Consider the following 27,755-nt stretch of genomic DNA (forward strand, 5'->3'; position numbering starts at 1 on the left):
GAGGCTAGTTGAATTCCATTTTTCTCTGATCAACTTCTAAAGCGAACGGTGATGGTCTGAAAAGGATTCATGACCCGATTCAAAATGGCCGATTCTTAGTTGAAAAGATTTGAACCTTCTTTCGCTTTCAATTCTAGGTTTTTAACTTAAAAAAAAAAAAAATACTACCAGGAGAAGTGCCATCTCCTCTCATTATTTTGTCATTGATCCTAATATAGCCAATGAGAAAATCTATCCTTTCCAGGATTTTTTTATTATCCATTTATCCTTTTTAAACAAGAGGATATCTTTTTGATAAATAAAAATAGATAATTCGCTTTTTTTTCTCTCATCTTTTTCCCCCTTCTTGTTTTGTTTTCTTTTTTTTTTCTTTTTTTTTTTTTTTTGTACATAACAAACTTGAATTGACAGCTTGAAACTAAATTACTTTTTAAGAATAATACAAAAATCCTTTGGGTATTTTCCTATCATCTTAACTTCTTAATCGGTCAGATAATGTCTAATGACAGACAATTTCCTTTTTTGTTTCTTTTTTTTTTTACAACATTAATATATTTTTCTTGTGGAAAGTACTAGAAATATCACTTCCCATATTGGTAGTAAAAACTAAGATATACAAGTAGTCTCTTACCTCTCAAATCGAACCATAAAAGTAAAATATTGTTTCTACGTACGTTTTAGGTAAGCTTGATTTACCAAAATATTCACTGATCTATATTTGTGGCATACAGATGGTTTACCTACTATGTTAAGATATACAGTGACTAGAAAGGGAAAGATTTATTCTTTTGCAAATATTAATAAAAGCAGCATCGAGTGAGAGCTAATTGGCGGATGTTATAACATTACGTGGTGTTACAAAGTAAAAAAAATAAATAAAAATCCAGGTCGGCATTTTTTTTTCTTATTAACAAATCCATTTATTACCGTTGCTCTCCCGTCTTGACACCAGTTAAAAAGTCTCTTGCCATCGTCTATCTCGCCTGGCATGCACTTTTCTTCTCTGAACACCTACTGGCCGTAGCCAACCACTTCTCGTTTTTGACTTTACATGTCCATCTGTTTTAAAATGTAGACTCTGTTGCTGCCCCGACCATGTGGTGTCCTTTGTTTCTTTTATTCATAACGGCAGCTCGCGCGCACTTCCTAACTTGCATATGCGATTTTTTTCAGCTACAGCTGCTTCTGCTGCTGCTGCTGCTGCTAATCTCTTCACAAGCTAGTCATCCTTTGCTGCTGCTGATATTTCCGCATAAGCTCATATTCACTATGTTACAATGTTTCAAGACGATCCTATATTTTAAGCAATAAAAATATCAGATTGACAAGGAATATACGGGGTTACATTTGTTGATTCTTATATAAATACATCCAATAGGTCAGCGTTTATTAGACTTAAAAAATAATGTATTAAAATAATTTCATGTTTGTAGGTACGTCATCACCCTGCATCCATTTTTAAAAGATGATCACTGAATGCATAATTCAAAAAGTACTTTTTTAAAATATCATCTGATTGTTGTTGAGCATCACGCATTCATTCATTTCTAATGAATCACATGATTATTATTAGCATTCGTTTCCCTGATATCTTTCTAGTTAGAATTCTTTCTCAAAAAGACATCTAGTACTTACAGGAGACACTATGCGAAGGTTTCCAATATCGCTAAATGTGAAAGTATTTCTCTGGAACGAACTGGATCCAAACTTGACACACCCGGGTTGCTTAGCCACACCACCTTCCAGATAATGGTGTTATGTCATATGTGAAACTCAAATTGAAATACACTTTCTTTAATTTTAGGCTACGATTAATGTAGTACATGTGCTATCGAAAGAACAAACAATCATAGTAAAGGGTATGCGTTCATACTAGATATAAACAGAATGGAAATATATTACAAACATCCACAAGAGATCTGGAAATAGACTTCCATAAATCTCCATAGATATATTTTAAAACTACATTACTGAAGGGTACTATTATGAAATGTACGCAAAGAGAAAATACATTTTGAGTACATTTTTCAAAAGTAGAGCTTTTGCAACAATTACAAAATATTAATGAGCCGAATTCTCATTTTGCTGAAATAGCGAAATCACCTTGCAACTTTGTTCAGTACAGTCTGGTGTCCTGGCTGACATCAAGAAAAGCAACCCTTTTTTCAGCTCTTCTGCTCCTTTCATCATATCATAAGCCATGCTATCGAAAGAATGGTGATAAACGACTTTTGAATCGCTATTCCATATCTTTCTACTTAATCCTATTGAGAACTCTCCTCGGATTCTTGTGACTCGTTCCTTCCAACCGTCTCCATTAGACATCACAGTCGGCAGGTTCTCCAGAGTCTTCTACAAGTCAATGTAGGTGTAATAAGATATTAAAAGTCATCTTTTTGTTATATAATCGATTCCATATCGATTACAAATCGATTACAAATCAGCCACGTTATGATTTATTAGGTTGGTGCAAAAATAATGTCGTTTGTTGACATGAAATTGAACGTCAAAAACACATTATTTTTGTACCAATCTAATCAAGAAGTGAGCAACAAGGAAAATATCCATTAAGACGTTTCTTGATGACATGTTTTTTCCAACTGATAAACTATGCACCTTATAACATCCAAGTGATGCTTCTTGCTGCTTCGTCGGTGTCCAAGCTATTAAGTCATATAGCAAGAAGGACTCTACTGTGGCCTTAAAAAAAAGTACCTCTTAAGATTGTCCAAGAGGAAGAACTTCCAGACGGTATACAGTGTTTTCCTTTGAAGATTCTGATGGCTGAGTGCTGCTGTAAATTCCTGGATTAACTTGATGTTCCTATTTACTTGCCTCTCCACGAGGACAGAGTTAGACACAATGTCAGTTTTTAATGTGGGGAAAATCCACCTCTCCAAAAAGGGACACTGAATAAGCACAAAAATAAAAATTGTCTTAGTCATGAAGGATTTCTCATCCACTGCCCGAGGACAGAAAAGGTGAAGTGTAGCATCAGAGCAGATACTACACTGTGAGATTTTTATCATTTATTTTCTGGTTGGTTGGTTGTTTTTGTTTTACGGCATATCAATCTTTTTCAGGTTATTTAATGCCGAATCTAGTGATTTTGAAGAATTTTTTTTTAATAGAGTATATTTGTTTTTTTCAAGTCGGTTTCTATTTAACCCATAGTTGGGATCCTAACAGGTACTACCACTCCGGGTCAGAGTGGATCTGAGAGCAATGGCAATTAAAGAGTGGCTCCACACTCCCTAAAGCTTGGGGCCTCACCATCGGATATAGTTTAAGGTCATATCCAGGACCTTTATTTTCTGTAAATGTAAAATTACAAATATTAGTAAAAAAAATAAACAATTAGGTACAAGGTCAACTAAAAAAATGGGGAGGGGGTCTGTAGTCATCTTTGTCACTGTACCTTTTTACTTGTCTAGAGGGTATTCCTAGCTAAAGTTCTCACTCACAACAATCACTCCAGGGTCTGTCCTATTTATTGTTCGCAAATCAACTCGATTTTTTTTTTTTATTATTATATAACAGAAAAGAGTGATCGTTTATTATTTACAAATAAATAAATTCAACAAGAGTAGAAAAATATTTTATTGGTTGAGAGTGGGGAAAAACAATCTAAAAAGAAAAAAAAGTAAGGCCCTCCTAACTCTTGCTAGATAGCAGACCGCGCCCTGTTTTCTGACTTGATGAAGGTCGAAAACAAGTGGGTCGATCCCTAAGGGGTTTGAAAAACAAAGTTTGGGACAAAATAAAAGATGAAGAAGTTGGGGGGGGTAACTCCAAATCGATTTTTTTTTATTATTATATAACAGAAAAGAGTGATCGTTTTTTATTTACAAATAAATAAATTCAACAAGAGTAGAAAAATTTCATTGGTTGAAGTACGGGTGAGGTCTTGACCCGAAGGCCAAGACAATAATGGATTGATTTGATGTTGATTTTTTTTTTTTTCAACTTAATTCTTCCTTCTCGGATGTAGGCAATGTTACCATTAAAAGTGTATCATCCTCAAGTTTTAATTTTAAATAAGTGCAAATAAAGGTGCCATTTTTATGTGTTCGCTCCCCTAACTTTCGAACCTCAACAGAAAAAAAAAAAAAGATGTCGAATATATTTTAATGTGGATTTACTGTCTTATAGAGATTCTGTTTGAAAATTCTTTGATCAATCCAAGATGAAAGAAATGTATTGAGAATAATTTTTGTATGAATCAAAATGCCTCGGGCCATCCTTTGACTTTAGAGATATGAAAGTGGAAGCCAGGAAAAAAAAAAGAAAAGAAATCTGACAAATATTAACTCTATGAAACCAATACAGTATTAATAGGATGAAAGCAATAATTCTGTATTGATGTGGAGCATGAGAGATGTCCCCGTATATGTCATCCGTATTTTCGTAATTGAAAAAAAGGAAAGTATGTCTTAAGTCAGAAGGAGAGAAAAAAATAGGGGGGGGGATAATTCTGAAATTGTATATGAAATAAAGAAGACATGTGAAATTATAAAATAATAAAACTAAAACAAAACAAAAAAGACAAAGAAAATGCTATTTCAAACTTAAGCATTATGACTGACAGACAACCCCTCTTTTATAGATGCTTGGATCAATCTAAAATAATATGTGTCCATTAAAATTGTATGTTTTATAATGAAAATGCTTGTATAACTCGAAATATGACAGATACATTAAGGACATTTCCAAGGCTGCTACAAAAAAAAAGGTGGCCACCCTCTACTATGCTAGAAAATTACTAGGGCTATGACAACAGCATATTTTTTCATTGTTTTGACTCTCGAGTATATATCCGACACAGTTTTTTTTTTTTTTTTACACAGTAATCACCACTTATCAAGGCCCGGAAGCCACTCAGGGATAAGGGTTATTGCAAGTACATTATGTTAGTGTGGAGATTTGATGAAGTGTTTACTTAAGGGGGCGGTTCATTAGGAATTTGTTAACATTAGACTTGAAGACATCCAAGTTGTAGTCCGGTGGGAAGCAGGCAGACGGAACAGAGTTCCACAGGCGTGCAGTTCTAAGAAAGAAGCTTTGTTCATGGAATCCGTGTTTTGATTTAGGCACAGATATAGAGTGGGGGAAATTTTTCACAGTGGATTTAGCTAGACGGGTGTTTTTCGTGAAAGATTGGCGAGAGGGGACCAGAGATTGGAGTTCAGATGAGCACCTGCCATGGAAATAACGATAAAACAAGGATAGGTTCGCAACGTCTCTTCTGTGGGAGAGAGGTTGCAGGGTAGAGAAAAAGGCATCCCCCACTAAGCCACGAAGTCTATTTTGTACTCTGTCAAGGCAGGATAGGCTGTTTTTAGCAGCTCCTGCCCAGATATGGCAACAGTATTCCATCTTTGGACAGTTAGACACAATTAATCAACCGAGAACCACATGCTTCTATATAAAAAATATAAGATATCAATGGATATATACCTGAGAATCAAAACAAAGAAAAGATTATGCTGTTGTCATAGCTCTAAAAATTACTCACACCAGAGAGCATCTTATATCTTTACCAAACCACAATTCGCTCATACGTGGAATATTGTTTCTACATCTGAGCTGGAGCAACTACCACTAGTCTCTCACTCCTAGACAGAGTCCAAAAAATAGTCTTGAATCAAATAGGTCCTGCATTATCAGCCTAGCTCCAGCCTCTCTCCATTTGCCTTAATATTGCATTCCTGTGTCTCTTTTATAGTTACTTTAATGGAATGTGCTCTGATGAACTCATAGCACATGTGCCCCCTCGATGTAAATATTCCCAACTAACCCGACAAGCAACAAAATCTCATCATTTTACTGTTGAGGTTCCTAGATGCCGGAAAACCTTCTACTCTAATAGTTTCTTCCCTTGGACTGCTAGACTTTGGAATTCCTTCACTGCTTTCTACTTCCCTGTCTGTACCAACCTGCAGAAGTTAAAATGTAATGTGAACAGATTATCTTGCTGCTCAACTCCCCTCAGTCCTCTGTTAGACATGATTCCAAATAGAAGCCTCATACGTTCCTAATGACAACATGCCTGGTTTGGGTGAAGAGTAAAAAAAAAAAAAACAGACTAACAGACCAATCCTCTTAGAGGGACGTCAGGACGTATATAAACAGCAATTTAAAAAGGAATGTCTAATATATAAAACAATAATAATATGACAACAAAATATTATAACAAAATAAATGGAAATTGTCTTTTTTACTTGTCATAGCATTAGTCTAACATAATTACCTTATTTTCTGTCACATAAAATGCACATTTAAATGTGGGAAATTACACTTCAAATATCAAAGCATGTTCAATGTGCGGATGTTATAATTATGTCTATGTCTACCAATTCTGTAAATGGAAACTTTTAGTGCTTGGATAAATCAAAGCAAGCAATATTTTCTCAAATATTCTAGACAGATTGCTACTAGTCTCTCGCTCCTTGACAAGGTTCAAAGGAGAGTCGCAAATCTGATAGGCCCTGAACTGGCATCTAAGCTTCAGCCTCTGTCCCATCGACGAAACGTTGCATCCCTCTACCTGTTCTACAAGTATTTTAATGGTGGATGCTCTGACGAACTGCAATCATTTATGCCCCCACGACGTAGACACCCTCGACAAACCTGACAGGCAGCTAAATCCCACCCCTATACAGTAGAGATCCCTAGATGTAAAAGAGCTTTCTACTCCAGTAGTTTCTTCCCTAGAACCACTAAACTTTGGAATTCCATTCCAGGTTTCTGCTTCCCCAACTGTACTGACGTGCAGAAGTTCAAGTGCAACGTGAACCGACATCTTGCTGTCCAAATCCCTACATAGTACCCCAGTAGCTGTTACTCCTGATAGTAGCCCCCTACACCAAAGTGGCAATGTGCCTTGTTTGGGGTGAAAATGTAATAAAAAACAAAACAAAAAAAAAACGTTATATGCAAGAAAATCTGGTAGTCAATAACATTCCCATATACATATATATCTATTAAAAAAAAAGGTACAAATTTTACCAAACCGTCGTATGAATAAAATGGAGACTATTTTACATGTAATGATTTTCCAGTTATTATTTATAAATTTATAAACTTTTTTTATAAAGGTTGATTTCACTACTCATTTAATTGGCATTTATAGCTTTCGTAACGAAAGGTGCACGAAAACCTATTTTATTGTTCATTTATGCAAGATATCGGTCCATGTTCTTTGAAACAAAAATTTTATTTCTTCAATTTATTTTTGCCTTTCGGCTTAAATATTACTTTCTTTATGAACTTGATGCTCAACAAGATGCGATCTATTTCTAAATTGTGAGTGAAAATAATGATTTCTACTTTTCTTTATAGTCACATTCAAAAGATAGATAAATTTGTGTCGGAATTAACAAAATATCCATATAAATAAATGAATTAACAAAATATCTATATAAATAAATGAATTAACAAAATGCCTATATAAATAAATGAATTAAAAAAATATATGTGCAAATAAATAAATTAGCAAAATATCTATGTAAATAAGTGAATTAACAAAATATCTATATAATAAGTGAATTAATAAAATATCTATATAAATAAATGAATTAACAAAAATATCTATGCAAATAAATAAATTAACAAAATATCTATATAAATAAATGAATTAACAAAAATATCTATACAAATAATTTAATTGACAAAATATCTGTATAAATGAATGAATTAACAAAATATCTATATAAATAAATGAATAAATAAAATATCTATATAAATAAATAAATGAATTATTGAAATATCAATATAAATAAATGATAAAAATAGTGGTTTGAGTTTACAACAAACGTCTGAATGAAATGTTTATTATTTCAAATTAAGGTTTCGTATGTTTCAAATAATGAACTTTGCAAAGTGATAGCGACCCAGCAAAGCCAGACAGAATATCATAAATTTCTTAAATATATGACTAGGACGTCTTAAGAAAAAAATGAAATTCAGGGAATCTTCAGTAATTTGTGTCTAAAATGACTATAAAAGCAAATTTGAAATATTTCAAGTTAAAAATGGCGGATTGTACTCATATTTTGCAATTATTTGTGGAATATTTAAAAAATTGACCTCCGCAGTTCCTACTAAATTACTCAGCCAATTTTTGGTTTAAACATTTGAAATTTTACATAAAGTGTATTCAGACATGGGGCAAGCTTTTTAATCAGCTTTTGGCCGCAAATTTGGCTGCCAAGTGGTCAAAGTTCAAAAGATTTGACCTTTGCAGGCTCTAGCAAACTATTTAGCCACTTTTCAAATGTTTAAACCAAAAATTGGCTGAGTAATTTAGTAGGAACTGCGGAGGTCAATTTTTTTTTTTTTAAACTTTGACCCCAATTTTGATCCCTTAACATTAATTGTTTTGGGCTCAAATCAAATTAAAAAGTTTGATCTATGTCTAAGTAACCTACATCTAAAATTTCAAGTGTTTACTCCCAAAATTGGAGTTTGGTAGAGTTTTCAAAGGTCAAATCGTTGAACTTTGACCCCTTGACAGCCAAATTTCTGGCCAAAAACCGATTAAAAAGCTTTTCCCAAATCTCAATGCGCCTTATGTCAAATCTCGAGTCTGTAGACTGAAAATTGACAGAGTAGTTTGGTAGGGAAATGTACACACACGGATGCACACAACTTCACTTATATATTATTCCAGGTTAATTCAGAGGTAAAATATCCAATGAATTTCAGCTAGAATTTGTAACCTCGGAAAATATATATATATATATATATATATATATATATATATATATATATATATATATTTTCTTACATTTTCACCCCAAACAAGGCACATTGCCACTTTGGTGTAGGGGGCTACTATCAGGCACATAAGCTACTATGTACTATGTAGGGAGTTGGGCAGTAAGATGTTGGTTCATGTTACACTTGAACTTCTGCATGTCAGTACAGTTGAGGAAGCAGGGAGCCGTTCTAGCGGTTCTGAGGAAGAAACTACTGGAGTAGAAAGCTCTCCTACATCTAGGGATCTCCACTGTGTAGGGGTGAGATTTAGCTGCTTGTCGAGTTTGACGAGGGTATTTACATCGTGAGGGCATAAGTGATTGCAGTTCGTCAAAGTATTCACAGCTAAAATACTTATAGAACAAGCAGAGGGACGCAACATTTCGTCGGTGGAACAGAGGCTGAAGCTTAGATGACAGTTTAAGACCTATCAGGTTGGCGACTCTCTTTTGAACCTTGTCTAGGAGTGAGAGACTTGTAGCCGATGCACCAGCCCAAACATGACAAAAATACTCCATACATGAGCGAATGGTGGCCTTATAGATGTACAGGATACTTTTGGGCGTTAGTAGCTTTCTAGCACGGTAGAGAGAGCCTACTTTGTTCGCAGCAGTCCTGGCAATGCTCTCAATGTAATTGTTCCAACTCATGTTTCCTGTGAACGTTAGGCCGAGGAGTTTAAAAGAAGTACTTTCAGATAATGAAACTTTGGTCATTGCTATTGGTTGGGGAGCCATGATATAAAATACTGTTTTGTCTTTAAATCCTCGAAATAGATTTTTGTGGTAAACAACTGATGATTTCTAAAACAATATTAGGGCTAGCCTTAATTCTTAGAGGCAAACTTGATTGCGGGAGATTAATTGGCTTACAAGCAAATTAGTTTTCCAACAAAGGACTCGGGATTAAAAGTTTTTTTGTTTTTTTTATGAATATAGTTTAAAGGTTGAAAAGCTTCCAAGAATGTGTGTGTGTGTGTGTGTGTGTGTCTACTCAATTTAATGATATATAAAACCCAGCAAAGTTAAGGAAAAATCCTAAATTCATCAAAAGTTATTTGCATATAATTGTTTCAGCCACATATAGCTTTATGATAAACAAAATATATAAAATATTTGCTGAGGTTTATATGACATTCAATTATCGCTAAGGTTCTACCTTATTGAGCTACTACTTAAATCCTTACTTGGCCTTTTGGCCAAGGTCAAAGTGTAGTATCTGTTCCGGCAGATACTGCAAGCAAAGACCATATGTGAGGGAAACCCCACATATAAGACCTTGGTCAATGTAGGGGCAACTCTTCATACCAATTGTCACTATCCAGCTCCCCTACTCCCCGGGGAGTTGGTCCCCATTTCCCCTTCACTCCTCACTTTAAAAATCGGCCTTGTGCCTAATTTGCTCGGTGGGGGAGCAAATAAATACCATCTGTTCCGGCAGATACTGCAAGCAAAGACCATATGTGGGGGCAACTCCACATATAAGACCTTGGTCAATGTAGGGGCAACCCTTCATACCAATTGTCACTAGCCAGCTCCCCTACTCCCCGGGGAGTTGGTCCCCATTTCCCCTTCACTCCTCACTTTAAAAATCGGCCTTGTGCCTAATTTGCTCGGTGGGGGAGCAAATAAATACCATCTGTTCCGGCAGATACTGCAAGTAAAGACCATATGTGGGGGGAAACCCCACATATAAGACCTTGGTCAATGGAGGGGCAACCCTTCATACCAATTGTCACTATCCAGCTCCTCTACTCCCCGGGGAGTTGGTCCCCATTTCCCTTTCACTCCTCACTTTAAAAATCGGCCTTGTGCCTAATTTGCTCAGTGAGAGAGCAAATAAATACCTCAAAGTGTAGTATCTGTTCTTCAGATGCTGCACTTCCATTTCTTGTTCTCTTTCGGCAGAGGAGCGGTCCTTCACGACTGAGACGATTTTTTTTTTTTTAATTTTTGAAACTTTTCTTCACATTAAAAAAACAAGCCTGGTGTCTAACTCTGTCCCGTGGGGAGGCATTGTAAATAGGTACTTACTTACCATTATTATGTATTTATAACTTAAACAGTATAGAAATTTTTAAAAAAATATATAGAAATGGTAATACGGGCGTTAGGGATTGAAGTAGGAGTAAGCCTGGATCTGCATTCATTCCTAAGAAAAAACTCTTAAAGAGTGTAACATCATTGTAATTAGACCCTTCCAATCCAATAAAATATTACGTGAATACTTGTGCCTCACTCTAAAAACACTAGAGGATGACCTCCAATCTGTAGTGGAATGGGGACATAAATGGATAGTCACATTCAATGCTGCCAAGACTAAACTGGTTTCCTTCAATAATTACGAGAAACCTTCTCTGCCACCAATAGCAATGGCCAGTGACTCTTTATCGGAGAGTACATCTTTCAAACTGCTTGGCCTAACGTTGACAGGAAACATGAGTTGGAACAATTACATTGAAAGCGTTGCCAGGGCCGCTGCAAAGAAGGTGGGCTCTCTCTACCGTGCTAGAAAACTACTAACACCCGAAAGTATCCTGTACCTCTATAAGGCCACCATTTGCCCATGTATGGAGTATTGCTGTCACATTTGGGCTGGTGTATCTGCTACTAGTCTCTCGCTCCTAGACAAGGTTCAAAAGAGAGTCGCAAATCTGATAGGCCCAGAACTGTCATCTAAGCTTCAGCCTCTGTCCCATTGACGTGATGTTGCATCCCTCTGCCTGTTCTACAAGTATTTTAATGGTGAATGCTCTGGCGAAATTGCAATCACTTATGCCCCCACGACGTAGACACACTTTACAAACCCGACAGGCAACTAAATCCCACCCCCACACAGTAGAGATCCCTAGATGTAAAAGATCTTTCTACTCCAGTAGTTTCTACCCCAGAACCGCTAAACTCTGGAATTCCATTCCAGGACACTGCTTCCCCAACTGTACTGACGTGCAGAAGTTCAAGTGTATGTGAACCGACATCTTGCCGCCCAAATCCCTACATAGTACCCAGTAGTTGTTACCCCTGATAGTACATCAAAGTGGCAATGTGCCTTGTTTGAGGTGAAAATGTAACAAAAATAAAAAATAAAATAAGAAACTAGCTAACAGCTCGGCGTTACCCAGTCGTACAATACGCTTAAATATGATATTTTAATTTATGCAGATTGCGTATGTATTATTATAGAATCAATATTCTAGTGATTATTATTTGATTATAAAATATATAAAATGAGAATCAAAAAGGTAATATCATGTTATCGACATAGGGTTCCCCATTCAATCCCAAGCAATGCTAGACTTTCCTATTAGTTACTAATAAGTTTAAAATTGGCCTTATTTATAAATATTTTCATAATATCAAGGATAAAGTCTATATAAATATAATTTAATGTTTGTGTTTGAATAAAAAAATATTTTCTTTTTCTCATATCTCAAAGTTAACAGTCTAATACTCTCAAAATAGGAGAAGTTGCATAAAATCTTTCAAGATGATGATACAATCGCTTGCCATGTTATCTCCAAATTTCTCTTTTATTGGTCTACTATAAAAATAAAGCAGACGTGACGCGCGTGTATTTGGTTTAATTCTTTAACAAACACAGCGTCTGATGTGACTGAAATAGACCTGCCAAGCTTCGTTTTATTTTCCATCCATATTTCAATTCCACCATGGACCTGCGCATACGTTCACCTCCTATCAGCGTTCACTGTTTTTGTCTGCTATAAAAATAAGCTCAGGAGCAGAGCTAATATTTGCATATTGCAAGCTTGATTACCTGTTAAGAGGTTATATGCTTCAAGCGTTAGCCTCGCCGGTATGTTTTTAGACATGTCTGACCCTGACACGTAACTCAATTTCTCTGTCTAAATAAACAATCTCCTCTGAACAATTAGTTTGCTTTAGTAATGTTTCCTACTCCCCCCCCCTTTTTTTTGGTATCATGTTTTCGTTTTTATATTTTTTCCCTTCCATTTTGCTCTTATCTCTATTATGATTGAAATTTGAAGTTCTTGTAAGCACCAGCCTACTTCTCATTCAGTTCTCGCTTTAACTCTCGTATTCAATTTACCATGGTAAACAAAGTATCAAATACGCCACCAATTCATTCTCCTTCTGGAACACGGTGTGATGCTTATCGACACAGACTATTGAAAACAGCAAGTCAACTTCAGTTCCTGTCATGCAACCGTAGTTGATTGTTTTTATGTTATTCACGGCACGTATGAAAAACATATTTAGAACTCATCTAACTTATAGTTAACCAGTGTACTCGTGTGCCCATGTCATCAATAAATAATGGTAGCTTCATGTATTTATTTTGGCTTTAAACACAGACAAGTGAGGGTTCTAAGAAATAAAGCAAATATGTAATTAGCACTGTTACATAAATTCTATAGCAGGGCTACCCGGCGTTGCTCGTGATGGATGGATAAAAAAATAGAGGGCGAAAACAAAGCGTGTGTAACATCTTTATTTTAAAACCTCTCTCTCTCTCTCTCTCTCTCTCTCTCTCTCTCTCTCTCTCTCTCTCTCTCTCTCTCTCTCTCTCTCTCTCTCTCCCGCTGACAATTTCTGCTTCGAATTAATTTGTATACGAGAGATGCTGATAGAATCAGTAAACATTTCCTATTCATCGTGAGTTTTTATTTTATTTTTTAAGGGATGAAAATTAGATACGAGTCATCTATATGCAGCATAATTTCTTGCAATCAGAAAATCAAGCCACATGTGTGTGTGTGTGTGTGTGTGTGTGTGTGTGTGTAAAGGAAAGAAAAACAAATTAATTATTTCAGTTTATTAAAATATTAGCGAGGTTATACGGCGTTGTCCGGCACCATGGATAACAAAACACAGTTAAAAAAAAAAGCGTACCATATCTTTCATTTAAAATCTCTCTCTCTCTCTCTCTCTCTCTCTCTCTCTCTCTCTCTCTCTCTCTCTCTCTCTCTCTCTCTCTCTCTCTCTTTCTCTCTCTTCTTACTTTTCTTCCGACCACCTCAACTGGTTCAATATAATAGAAAGATTTTTTTTTAAATAAGGAAGAAAAAGAAACCTGATTAATCTACTTTCAGTGTTGTTTTTGAAACAGTAAGAAAGAAAAAACATTTTCTTTTTCATTCTCCTTGTGTACTAATTTGGTCGCTGTTAACTAAAAGAGAATGAATATTACAGTATTTTCCATTCACTATGACTAGATGCAGGCCATAGTGAATCCAATGATGTAAATGTATCTTATGTTGTTGTAACTTTTAGCCAATCGTACACACACACACACACACACACACACACACACACACACACACAATTATGACTTTCCATCATATTAGAAGCATGTGTAAGAAAATATTTGGTTTCGATGTCTCCATATTCTTTCAGTCACTTTCAATAATGGTAAGAATAATAATAAATAGTGATATTTACAACTACAAAGAAAATTGGTTTAAAGATCCTAAAATTCGTACTAGAACTGTTCGCATATTAGATCACCAAAGTAAAGCCACATTGAGTTTGGTCAGTACCACATTGCTGACCTTTTCGAAATACCAGGCGCTGTATGGAGGAGGACGTCAGCACTTTCCTGCAAGTGCTGCAAAAACCTAATGTCATCATCTCTTCTGACAAGGATATATATGCAACTTGGGACCTCTTGTGAATTTCACTTTCATGAAACTTCCCCTGTTGGAGGAAGTTGGTTGAACCCAACTAGGATGAGTGCTGTTTCATTTTCTCAACGCTTCGATCGATGTGACCGCTGCCCTTCCTCAGGAGTATCTTGTTAAACTCGGGAATGTTTCTGTTAAAATATATAGTAATAATAATTAGTAATAAATACTGGTATTTACAACTACAAATAATATAGGTTAAAAGCTCCTAAAATATGTACTAGAACTCTCTGCATAGTAGTTAAAGTATTTAGAAAATCAATTGTAAAAGTGATATTCTCCTGAAGGTTGAAGGTTCAATTCTCAGTGTGGGCGACCGAAAAAATACAATTGTGAATTACTTAGCACCTTTATCCGATCATGGCTGACGAAACGAGAGCATGCTACCCCCGCGAAGTAAATAAAGAGTTTCGTTTGATATTCCATCCAGATTCCTGAGTTCGACAGAAACATTCCCAAGTTGAACAAGATACTTCTGAAGTCACTTAAGATGAGAACAGTATTCATTCAATAATTACAAGAAACCCTCTCTACCACCCATAGCAATGGCCAACGACTCTTTATCTGAGAGTCCATCTTTCAAACTCCTTGGCCTAACGTTCACAGGAAACATGAGTTGGAACAATTACATTGAAGGCATTGCCAGGGCCGCTGCAAGAAAGGTGGGCTCTCTCTACCGTGCTAGAAAACTACTAACACCCGAAAGTATCCTGTACCTCTATAAGGCCACCATTCGCCCATGTATGGAGTATTGCTGGTGCATCTGCTACTAGTCTCTCGCTCCTTGACAAGGTTCAAAAGAGAGTCGCAAACCTGATAGGCCCTGAACTGTCATCTAAGCTTCAGCCTCTGTCCCATCGACGAAATGTTGCATCCCTCTGCCTTTTCTACAAGTATTTTAGTGGTGAATGCTCTGACGAACTGCAATCACTTGTGCCCCCACGACGTGAGCACCCTCGACAAACCCGACAGGCTGCTAAATCCCACCCCCACACTGTAGAGATCCCTAGATGTAAAAGATCTTTTTACTCCAATAGTTTCTTCCCCAGAACCGCTAGACTCTGGAATTCCATTCCAGGTCCCTGCTTCCCCAACAGTACTGACGTGCAGAAGTTCAAGTGCAACGTGAACCGACACCTTGCTGCCCAAATCCCTACATAGTACCCCAATAGTTGTTGCCCCCGGTAGTAGCCCCCTACACCAAAGTGGCAATTTGCCTTGTTTGGGGTGAAAATGTAATAAAAAAAAAAAAAAAAAAAGTAGATTCCAAAAATATTCAATATTCTTATTTCTAACTTGAAAATACACATTATGTATAGAAACGAGTGATTTATACACAAGCGTTTGATATTTGATTCAATAAATATTTGTGTTGTGTTATTTTCAGTGTGATTTACTTTAAATCCAAACAGAAAAACTTTACACCTCCCTCTAAAAAACAACATGAATAAGGTGTCGATGGAAATCGATGCCTCCGTTCAGTCTCGAAAGATAAAGGATGCCCTCTGTAGGAGCAGCTGTATGTGTAATTATGAGGCAAGGGTTGCGCAATCACGAACCATGCCTCTACTGAATCGGCACTGCTTGAGTTCAGTGGCAAGGAAAAGTCCAGGACGACTGGAAACAATACCGAGATAAGCGGAGAGCACATACAGTACCAGGAAGTCCTAAATGGTTACCCATCTGGTACTGGCCAGGCTCATTGTTGCTTAACTTCGGTGATCTGACGGGGGAACCGTTGTGTCGAATGTGATTATGCCGAATAAGGTGTAGGTGTAAAATTAATCTCATTATTATTTATGACAGTCTATGGCTGGAGAAGCCCCAGAATAATTTTATATGTACAACCCCCATCCCCGGATTACCCAGGAGAAACGAAAAGTAAGGATTTAAAGAAAAGAAAAAAAGACAATCTACATCAATATTGTCTTTAATTAACCTGAATAATTAACTATTATTTCCTGCCTGGAGCTCTCCTATTCTCTCTTTAATTTTTTTTTTTTTTTGGGGGGGGGCTTAATCTTCCAATATGAAGTTGATAAAATAAAAGTGTATATGCATTTTTGTGGACAGTCTTTCTGTATTTCTGATTTTGTTTTATTTTTATTTTGTTTTATTTTTATTTTGTTTTATTTTTATTTTTATTATTATTTTATTTTGTTTTATTTTATTTTGTTTTATTTTATTTTGCTTTATTTTTATTATTATTTTATTTTGTTTTATTTTATTTTGTTTTATTTTTATTTTGTTTTATTTTTATTTGTTTATTTTTTTATTTTGTTTTATTTTTATTTTGTTTTATTTTATTTGTTTATTTTTTTATTTTGTTTTATTTTTATTTTGTTTTATTTTATTTGTTTATTTTTTTATTTTGTTTTATTTTTATTTTGTTTTATTTTATTTGTTTATTTTATTATTTTGTTTTATTTTTATTTTGTTTTATTTTTTTTATCGCATTTTCACTCCAAACAAGACACAGTGCCACTTGGATGTAGGGGACTAGTATCTGGGAACATAATTTTCAGGGGTACTATGTAGGGAATTGAGCAGCAAGATGTTTGTTTACATTACACTTGAACATGAGCATATCAGTGCAGTCCAGGAAGCAGGAACCCAGAAGGGAATTCCAAAGTCTAGCAGGCTTAGGGAAGAAACTATTGGAGTAGAAGGTTTTCTTACACCTAGGGATCTCTACCGTGAAAGGATGGGATTTTGTAGCTCATTGGATTTGTCAGGGATATTTACGTCGAGGAGAGACAAGGGCTTGTAGTTCGTTGGAGCACCTACCATTAAAATACTTGTAAAGTGGGCTGTACGAGAATATATATACATAGGCTATAACCTTGACCTTTGACCGTAACCTTAAAAAATGGTGTGCACCATCCCTAGGTGGGGGACCATCATCATGTCAGGTTTGGTCATGATCGGTCTAGTGGTGTGGGCTTTAGGAGAGGTGTGTGTGTGTACACACACATACATGCATGAACGCTACTATTTTATATTTATAGATATGTATGTGTGTATGTATACATATAGTAAATTTATTATATAAACATTATTGGTTACATATATACATACATGTTTCAATGGAACCTCAATTCAAGGAGATCACCTCATCAGGCAAAAAAAAGGGAACAATATAACCAATAATATTCGTTACTCTGTCCTCCATTTACTTTCAGAGTTAATGATATAGCACGTGAGACAAGATAAGTCTCTTTCGTGTGGCACATACCAAACATCTATACAATAATCACTTGTCTGGTAGTGAGAGTGGATGTTGTTCTACACAGGCGAATCCTCTTAAATCCATGCGTGGAGATTGTCGGGTAATTTGCACCGTCATCTTTGTTTTATCGAGGAACTACTATACTCGTATATTGTTAAACTATGCAAATCGCCTCTGTTTCGAACACAGTTTTATTTGGATGACTAAATATACTATTATTTCAATAATAAACGCAAATTTATACATTGCATACATTAATGCTTTGTTCAACGCTGTTTTTAATCATTTCTGAATATATTGATTTCTATAAGATTTATTTTGAATATTGATACAAATTTCTCCAGACTACTTGGCCTGTATCAAATTATAACTAAATAAAGCATTATTATAAGACATTGCATTCAAAATATGTTATGTAATATATCTTAGATTCATTTAAAAGATTTACAACAATGGAAGTCGAATTCACTTAGACAGCCATTCTCTTTCTCGCCAAACTCTTCCTTCCACTAAAGCAATAGTGTTTCTTTCTCGGCCAGTCACATTTGAACATTCTTATCTTTCTTTCTTTCTTTCCACTAAACTGTCCTCTCACTCTCTCTCTCTCTCTCTCTCTCTCTCTCACACACACACACACACACACACTACTCAAGTTCACACTTAACAAGGCATATCGTCACTTGGACACCAATTTTACATCTATTTACGGAGATTAAAATCTAGATATAATGATACTAAATCTAATGTCTAGAATCCTTATTCCAATTTTGATCGAAATCCATTACATAATTTTGATTCTAGAAGATGTCTTAAATTCAAGGTTAACGGGTCTTAAGAAGAAAATTAAATTCAACGAATCTTACTTAATTGGTGTCTAATAACTATGGATCAAATTTAATGCAAATCTGAAATATTTAAATTTTCAAATGAGAGGCGGTTCCCCCTTAAAAACTCTATATAAATAAGCTAAAGAAGCTGAAATTTTATGAGTATTTATTAATTGATGTATTATACTTACGTTAAAATTTTATGAGTATTTATTAATTGATGTATTATACTTACGTTAAAATTTTATGAGTATTTATTAATTGATGTATTATACTTACGTTAAAATTTTATGAGTATTTATTAATTGATGTATTATACTTACGTTAAAAGTTCACAAAAAAAAACGTACGTTTATGTATTTTCATGAAGGACTTCCACTCCCTGTTTTTCCCCTTTTGAATAAAACTACATTAAACTAAATATAATCTACATTACTCACCCTTACGCCTATTTGATTTGAAATGAGTTCTATATCATTTTATCTCGATTTTAATCTTCATAAAGGGACATAAAAGTGGTGCAGAACTGTTCTGCTGGTGGGGGTAATTTAACCGTCTTGAGACAGGTATTCTTTTAGTTTAATATTTGAACTAGTGTTGGGACAATTATCAGAATTAGAAATTGAATATCTGGACTTTTTAAGGTATCGAAATTGGAACATTTTGTTCCTATATCCAAATGCCACAAACGATTCTTTTAATTGCTTTTTTTTGTTCGTTTGTTTTTGTTTCACACTTAATTTTCCGTTGCTAGTATTAACGATAAAATGATTTTTTTTTTTCATTTTACCAGTAAAATAAAAAAAATCTATAAATCACCAAACAAAAGTGTATTTTTACATATTTGCGAAAATATATGCACATATTACATGTTTGTTTTTTTTATAAAAATCCGAAAATAATATGTACAATTGACAACTCTATAATTAAATATTTAGAGATTTTAAAAGATTTGGTTGGTTGGTTGTTTTTGTTTTACGGCATATCAACCCTTTTCCGGTTATTTAATGCCGAATCCAAAGATTTTGAAGAAAAATTTTTAATAGAATATTTGTTGTTTTCAAGTCGGTTTCTATTTAACCCATAGTTGGGACCCTAACAGGTACTACCACTCCGGGTCAGAGTGGACCTGGGAGCAATGGCAATTAAAGGGTGGCTCCACACTCCCCAAAGCCCGCAATCTTGGGCCTCACCACTGGATATAGTTTAAGATCATATCCAGGACCAAAAGAAGCGGAAATTTAGAACAGAATCTGTAATTGACGTTTCTGAATTTTTGAGATGAGGATTGGTTATTAATATTATTTGGATTCATCGGACTACTGTTCTCATCTTGAGTGTGATTTTCACAACGTTTCGGTCGATGTAACCTCCGAACTTTGTCAGGTGTGCCTTGTTCATATCACCAGTTATCTGGGCAGAAGTACATAATAATGTAAAGTGAGTTCGACAAGATACACCTGAAGAAGGTCGGAGGTTACATCGACCGAAACGTTATGAAAATCACACTCAAGATGAGAATAGTAGTCCAATGAATCCAAATAAGCAGAATCGGTAATTGTATCGGAATCGGAAAAAATATTTGACTCGTCTCATTATTAATGCAAACACTATGAGCATTTATCAATGTCAGTTGATCTATGCAGAAAATGATAAACTGATTGAGCTGCGTATAAACAAACACATCCAATTGTTTTACAAAATATGTAAATATCTTATTCGATGGGTTGAATCATCTTCCTTGCTGTCTTCTTTTCTACATTCTATAGAAACAATCAAATCCTCAAATAGCCGGATATTAAAAGGCAAAAAAAAAAAAACTCAATTGATCTTTCATTTGTGTTATTGAGAAATCCATTAAAGAAATCTACTTGCACTTACCCTTCTCACCTTTTTCTTCTTCTTTTTTTAAAATAATTTGTATAGGATATCGATACTTGTAATGTTTTAAAGCTATTTCTTGATTTACCAATACACGTGAATGGAGAGGAGCATGTATTAATAGGGAAACATCTCGTAGCTCTTGTTATTTTTTAAAGGAATTAGAAATGGAGCTGTTATTATACTTATAACCATATTCCTTCCTTGTTTTGTTCATGGGTGTTTCATCAGCTTTTATTTAATATTAGATGATTTAATCTGTAAATATTTTTTTAAGGTTTTTTCTTTTTTTTTTCTTTTTTTTTTTTTTTTTTGCTTTCCTTGGCCATGTCCCATGATGCCTCAGTCTATTTATTTTAGTTTTGTTCGGTGTAAGTTGAAAACAACAACAACAACAACAAAGATACTTTCGTGAATGATCATGTCTTTCAAGAAAAATAAAATAACAACCAAATCAAAATCGGAGGTTGAGATTAAAAAAAAAAAAAAAAAAAAAAAAAAAGAAATTTGTTAAAGACTTTGGCAAAATCTTCAAAGATAAGAAATCAAATGAAAAATGTAAATGAGCACCGAATAAACAGTGCAACATGATACCCTGACTTAAATAAACCAAACATAGAAAATAGATCAGATTTACTCTCTTTATTCAATGCTTGCATCAAATATCTTTCATAATCTGTCAACTTGATAGGGGGGGGGTCAAACATACAGCTCATAGATCAGATCCATCCATGGACATATTTATTCTGGCTGACAGCCATTATGTGTCAAGCTCAATAAATAATCGTATCCTTGTTTTCTCTTCTGAGTTGTTTTAATGTTATCTTTTCTTTGATTTTTAGAACAACGTTCTGTTTTCCCTTTTGGTCATCCGTACTTCGGTTGCTCGATTATTATTGATTTCTTCTTTTTTTTTTTTAAATCGAGCAACGTCGTAAATTTTAAATGTTTGCAATTGAAAAAAAAATTTACATGCAGAACCGATTATCTAGATTTTCTATTTCAAAATGTATATTTGTTCATATGAATTTAATCGATAAAACATATAGTCCTTATTTACTTTCTCCCACCCATGAGAAAAACGTTGAAGGCAAGGCAAGATTGTAATGTGCGTTATATCCAGCTCATTATAAAGGGTCAAATAAAAATATTTCCAGTCGAGAAGAATGTTTCCACCTCTGAGGACAGAACAAATACTACAATTTGATCTTAGTATAACTTATACTCTAATAGCTTTACCTAACCAGACTTGCTCAGGATGCAATGAAATTACAAACAAACAAATTACAAAAAATTTATCAAGTGATAAAATTGTCATCCTAGAAAAGACGGCATGATTTCATTTCCGTTTGAGGAAAATAGGTTTTCTTTTCTTTCTTTTTTTTTTTTTTTTTTTTTTTTTTTTGTTACAGACCATTTACTAGTTGGCCAGTAGTGTACAAATCCCAAGAGCGAAAGGAACCTTCTATCATGTCTGAAAGTGACACAATGTTCAATGAGCAAGATCAGAGATGCACAGCTGTACAACATGCTCTCTACCGATCCAAGTTATGACAACAGGACCATTGCCAACACCATCAAAATACATCGCTGGATTGCCACGAATAACAGCGACATGCCCAGGGTGACGAAAATAAAGTTTCCAGCCACAGTTATGGTCTTTGGTGTGGTTTCAAGTGAGAGCCACATCATGCCACCTCACATCTTCGAAGTCAGCTTAAAAGTTAACACGAAAGTGTACCTGGATGTGCTGAAGAGTGTGATGATCCCCTGCTACAATCCGATGGCTCTCCAAAGGGACCCAGGCTTTGTTTCAGAAGGAGTGCTATGCCTTTGTACCTTTCCTTCACTGGCACCCCTTCTTCCCAATTCCGGACTCGTATCGACGCGGTGATTGAGGCTGAAGGCAGCTACATTGAATAGACGTCAGCTCTACTACATAATGAAGATACCCGAATTGATTTTTTCAATAAAAGTTTTAAAATAGAGCCGTATTGTTGTTTTGTTTAGGGGCGACAAACTTATCGTTCCACCCTGTAATAATCGGACTTGTCCAGGATGCAGTGAAATTATTATAGTTTTTCATTTTTATTTGTTTACACATTTTTTAAACTTCTACATAAAATAAAATAAATGTTAGTTGCAAGGAAGACAACTTATTTTATATTCTTAAGTAAAAATATGTGTTATTCCCCTGGCTGATTATGATAGTTAATATCACCAGTTATCTGGGCAGAAGTACATGATAATGTAGAATAAATTGTAGTGAAATACCTTATTGTGTAGAGCTAATGACATGGTACTGTAGCGTATTAAAGCGGCACTCACTCTAGACAGCTTTTTTCAAATGAGGAAGTTTCATGGGAATATCAAATTCATGAGCAGTCCTTAGGTCGTTTGTATACCCACATCAGAGATGATGATGTTAGGTTTTTGCAATTCTTGTTCCTACATACAGCACCTGGTATTCCTAAATAATCATTAATCTGGTACTGACCAGGCTTAAAGTTTCTTAACTTTGATGATTTAACAAGAAACGGTGTGTCAATTTGATTATGCCGTATAATGCCATGGTACGATAATAACAAGTTCGTTAGTCAGAGTTAGAGATTGATATTTCAATTAAAAACCTAATTTATTTTTAAATCTCACAAGATGACCTTATATGTTAAATGTTATGTAATTTTATGTATCTCCTTCCCAGGCGGTTAGACACAAGGTCAGGTGGTTTCTGTGAAATAAACCAGACTCGAACTTGGCACCCCCAGGTTTCCAGTTAATGTAGTTAACCACTTGGCCACCGTCACATCCATTTTAGATGCTGTGTTAAACATGCATCGTAAAATCACTTTTTCAAATTTTAAAATAATTAGTGCAATATGTTTGGAATTCACTTTAAATAAACACAAACGCAACTTGATTTTATAGATAGAGAAGATATTAAATTAAATAACGTTTGTTTTCTCGTTTATACTTTATTATAATTCTTTATGTGAGAGCTACAAAACCAAAAAGGGGGTGTTCAGTTTTCACTGAAAATAATTCACTATGAAATCGCCATGATCTAATAATTCATCAGATTCTACTACGTCTTTTAAAAAAAAAATGTTTTTAACGCATACAAACTTATATAATTTCAAGAGATGGTTATAAACATAGAAACAAAAGAAAACGACTCTCTTATTTTGATCTGCAACAATGGAATGGTAAAAGGTACCTTATTGAATTAGTATTGACATCAGTCTGGAACAATCATTAATCTGGTAAGGCTTTGAAAACACACGTCAGAGAATGTGGAGTCAGTAATATAATTATGCCCGTGCAATTCAATTTTGATTTTAATGTAAAATTCTGCAAAATCTATTTAAATAAATGCATATAGAATTCAATGCTCGTGTGGTTTTAACCTTTTGTAGGCGTTGGTCTTTCAATCCAACTTTTATCCCTTCGGGCTAAGCAAGCTGAACATTTGGGTGAAGGGTGGAACTGGAATGGCCACATAGTGTGAATTATAGAATCAACCAGTTCAGTTCAAGGCCTATCTATTTTAATCAGTTGTGCACTCGGAGAAAGGTATTGTCCCCATGTTTCCCTCTAGCTTTGAGCTTAAAAGAGAAATATGATTACAATAATCGTCCAAATCAAATTATTTTATTTAGCGTGTAGTTGAATTAAAAATATCTGAATTAAAAATATCTGGCATTAAATAGTCCATGAAAAGCTTGATCAAGAATGACAGATCAAATAAAAACAATTTGCAAAACACAACATTCTGGCAGAAGTATTTTTATTTGTAATTTAATGCATTCATTGAAAGCCTTCAGCCTTATATAAAATATGAGTCAAATGATATTGATATATCTGTTCATGAAAACGAATCTTCAATAAAGGCTTGTGGTATAATCAATATATGATTCTTTTGATTCGGTGTTATTAGTCAAGATGTAATTTCAGATAAGGTAAAGAAATCCATAAATCAAATTAATCTTATATATATATATATATATATATATATATATATCAATCTTTCAATAAAAAAGATCTAAGAACATCTCCACTTCTCATGACAAGGTGTTGCTAAAATAGTATTGGACAACATCAATAATATAAATCACACCTGTCTGTTTAAATGTATGTATGTATGTATGTATGTATGTATGTATGTATGTATGTATGTCTGCCTAAAACTTTCGACAGAGGCGACGGATTTTCACGAGATCTGTATTGTTTTGAAGCTCGACCCTTCGGACGACAAATATCGAAAAATTGGCTGAAAATATTAATTCCTTCGCCCTCAACTGTGCACTTTTCTACAGGGAGGTGTCGCTTTTTTTCCGATATTTTCGAAAGTCATCCCCTTTTTTCGATAGTCTAGCCTTAATTTAAACCTGTGTCACTTCCTGTTCGGCGATAGTCGCAACAGCAAAGTCGTCACTTTTTTTTTTTTACAAGTTCTTTTCCTCTTTCGCGGTAGGGGTTCGAGCCTGCCTACCTACTACCAATTTTTTTTTTTTTTTTGCTCAACACACACCTTCAAACACCCGGACAACGCCAGGCTAGACTTATATAATTATATTCTTCAAAGTATATACCAGTCTTTCAAAAAAAAAAAGAGATCTAAGAACATTTCCACTTCTCAAGACAAGGTATTGCGAAAATAGAGTACTGATTGGATGACTTGACAACATATTACTACATTTGATACTATGCAATGACATCAAAGATCAACCTCTTCTTTCTTATGACTAAAGATATGACGCTCATAGTTTTTATCTTATATTTATCACAAATTTTTCGGCAGAATAAAGTTTGTATTATTCAAACTACTACTCTCATCTTGGATGTTATTTTCACAACGCTTCGACCAATGTGATGCCTCCATTCAGTTTCAAGAGACAATGGATATCCCCTGTGAGGGTAGCTGCACGTGTGATTGTGCGGCAAGGTTTGCGTTTATTTAAAAACAAAAAAAATATATTTGTTGGCGCTGCGTTTCTTTAAAACATCAAATGGCTTGAGAGTGAATTTTGTTATTCTTTAACATATTGATAATAATGTCGATTTTAAAAATACCAATCAAGGTAAATGTTAATAGAGTTTTTAGATTCTTTAAAAAAAATTGAATCTCACTTTCAACTCATTTGAATCTTGTAACAGTTTAATACAGGGTGTAACTATAAATTTGTCACCCTAAAGAAAACAAAATTACAGCTTTATCTTAAAACTTTTATTGAAAAAATCAATTCAGGTAACTTGATTATGTGGTAGAGCTGACATCTATTCAATATAGTCGCCTTCAGCCTCAATCACTGCCTCAATACAGGTCTAGAACTGGGAGCATGCTTTTTCCAGTGGGAGCTTGGTGAATACTCGACAGATGGCGGCAATCAAGCTGGCTTTGGTGTTGTGGGAGGTCATGTTGGTGATGTTCTCAAAGTATGACCAAACAAAGTAATCCAGTGGGTTCAGGGTGGGGGAGGAGGAGTGGGCCAGTGAGAGAAGGGTATAAAGTCATAGAACTCCTTCTGAAGCCAAGCCTGAGTCTCTTTAGACTTGTGGGCCAGCGCCGTCCTGCTGCCATACCCAGGGTCTGCCAGCAGCTACCTAATTGCAGCAGGGGATTATCACACACTTCAGTACATCCAGGTACACTTTGATGTTGACATTTAAGCTGACTTTGAAGATTTTAGGTTGCTCTCACTTGAAACCACACCAAAGATAATAACCGTAGCTGGAAACTCCGTTGAACTGTGTCCTCAACCGTTCGGATTTGCATGTTGACTTGGATTGGTAAAGAGCATTAGTTGTACAGCGGCGCATCTCCGTCTTGTGTCACTTTCAGACATGACAGAAGGCTCCTATCGTTCTTGGGATTTCTACACAACTGGCCAACTAGTACATAATCTGCAACAAAATAAAAAAAGAAAACCGATTTTCATCAAACGAAAATGGAATCCTATCGTCTTTTTTAGGGCGACAATTTTATCATCCCATCCTGTATATCAATTTATATAGCACACAAACAAACATTGATTTTTATTTATACAGAAGATTATGTGACTTCACCATGACTGAAAATTATAATAAATTTTCTAACCAATTCTTAAAACATAAAATGTCACTTGTGTTTATCTGCTTACTCGTGTTTTCCATTTTTTTTTTTTTTTTTATACACGGTGGTCAAGGCCCGGAAGCCACTCACTGATTCTGTAGTAGGATTACATTTGATTGTAAGTCAACTCACGTCTTACAAACTGATCCGTTTGTAATGTAATAATAATAATGTTAATATCAATCCAAATTATTTCATAATTCGATGTCGATGCCTCTGTTCAGTCTTCAAAAACAAAGGATACCTCCTGTAGTAAATATGAGGCAAGGGTTACATAATCCTCAACCACACCTCTTCTGAATCGGCACTGCTTGCATCCAGTGGTAAGAAGAAGTCCAGGACGATTATAAACATGCCGAGATAAGCGGAGAGCACATGCAGCACCTGAAAGTCCCAAATGGTCACCCATTTAGTACTGACCAGGTTCAGCGTTGCTTAACTTCAGTGATCCAGGAGGAACCGGTATGTCAACGTGATTATGCCGTAATTATTACACTAATTATAATGTGTTATATTGATCAACATAAAAATGATTTCCCTTGTTTCTATTTTACTTGCAGCATTTGCCCAATACGATGACTCAGCACCAGTACCTCGTTTTCACCCTTCACCTACAAATGTAACATTTCATCGGGGAGAGACAGCAATCCTTCATTGCTTAATAGAAAACTTGGGCACTAAAACAGTAAGTACCGTTTTTTTGTTTATTATTAGCGTTTATATACCCAGATCATTTATTTCTTTTTCAGAAAAAACAAACAAAAACACACACACACACACACACAGTGCCTTTTATACTTATCAGAGGTATCCTGATACAAAACCTTTTTAAGGACAGTCTTAGACATATAAAGTATATTTATGTGAAATTTCATAAAAATCGGATTGAGCTTTATAAAAACCGAACTCTCACACACACACACACACACACACACACACATACACACACACACACACACACACACACCATACATATATCACGCGCACACACACGAACACACACACACACACAAAGTGCGTTTTATATATTACATAGAAATGATCTCAAAGAAATCGATTTTCCAAACACTGTGTATATAATAATTGCTATATTCTAAACAAACTACAGCTGTTTTTTTTTCTTTCAAATATTTTCTGATAACAGTTTACATTTTTTTTTTTTTTTTTTTCCAATCTCGATCAACTCTAATACGTTATAATAAAAATAAAAATGTCAACCAAAATTACTTCTAAGATTCTGCTCTGGAGATCAACGTTTGGCTATTTAATACATTTACCGCATAA

General features: G+C 34.9%; 1 protein-coding gene across 17 annotated transcripts in view; it reads left to right on the top strand.

The window, feature by feature from the left end:
- LOC145269663 (zwei Ig domain protein zig-8-like) overlaps positions 1 to 27,755 on the top strand; it is a 1,012,799-nt gene that overhangs the window by 546,904 nt on the left and 438,140 nt on the right. For all 17 annotated transcript variants that reach the window (XM_080125478.1, XM_080125377.1, XM_080125391.1 and 14 more), the window contains exon 2: positions 27,032 to 27,156. In XM_080125478.1, the coding sequence (XP_079981604.1) occupies positions 27,032 to 27,156 (125 nt within the window). The remainder of the gene's footprint in view (positions 1 to 27,031; positions 27,157 to 27,755) is intronic.

This window comes from Euprymna scolopes, chromosome 4 (genome assembly GCF_053919585.1).
Source record: "Euprymna scolopes isolate OS-2025 chromosome 4, ASM5391958v1, whole genome shotgun sequence".
NCBI lineage: Eukaryota > Metazoa > Mollusca > Cephalopoda > Sepiida > Sepiolidae > Euprymna > Euprymna scolopes.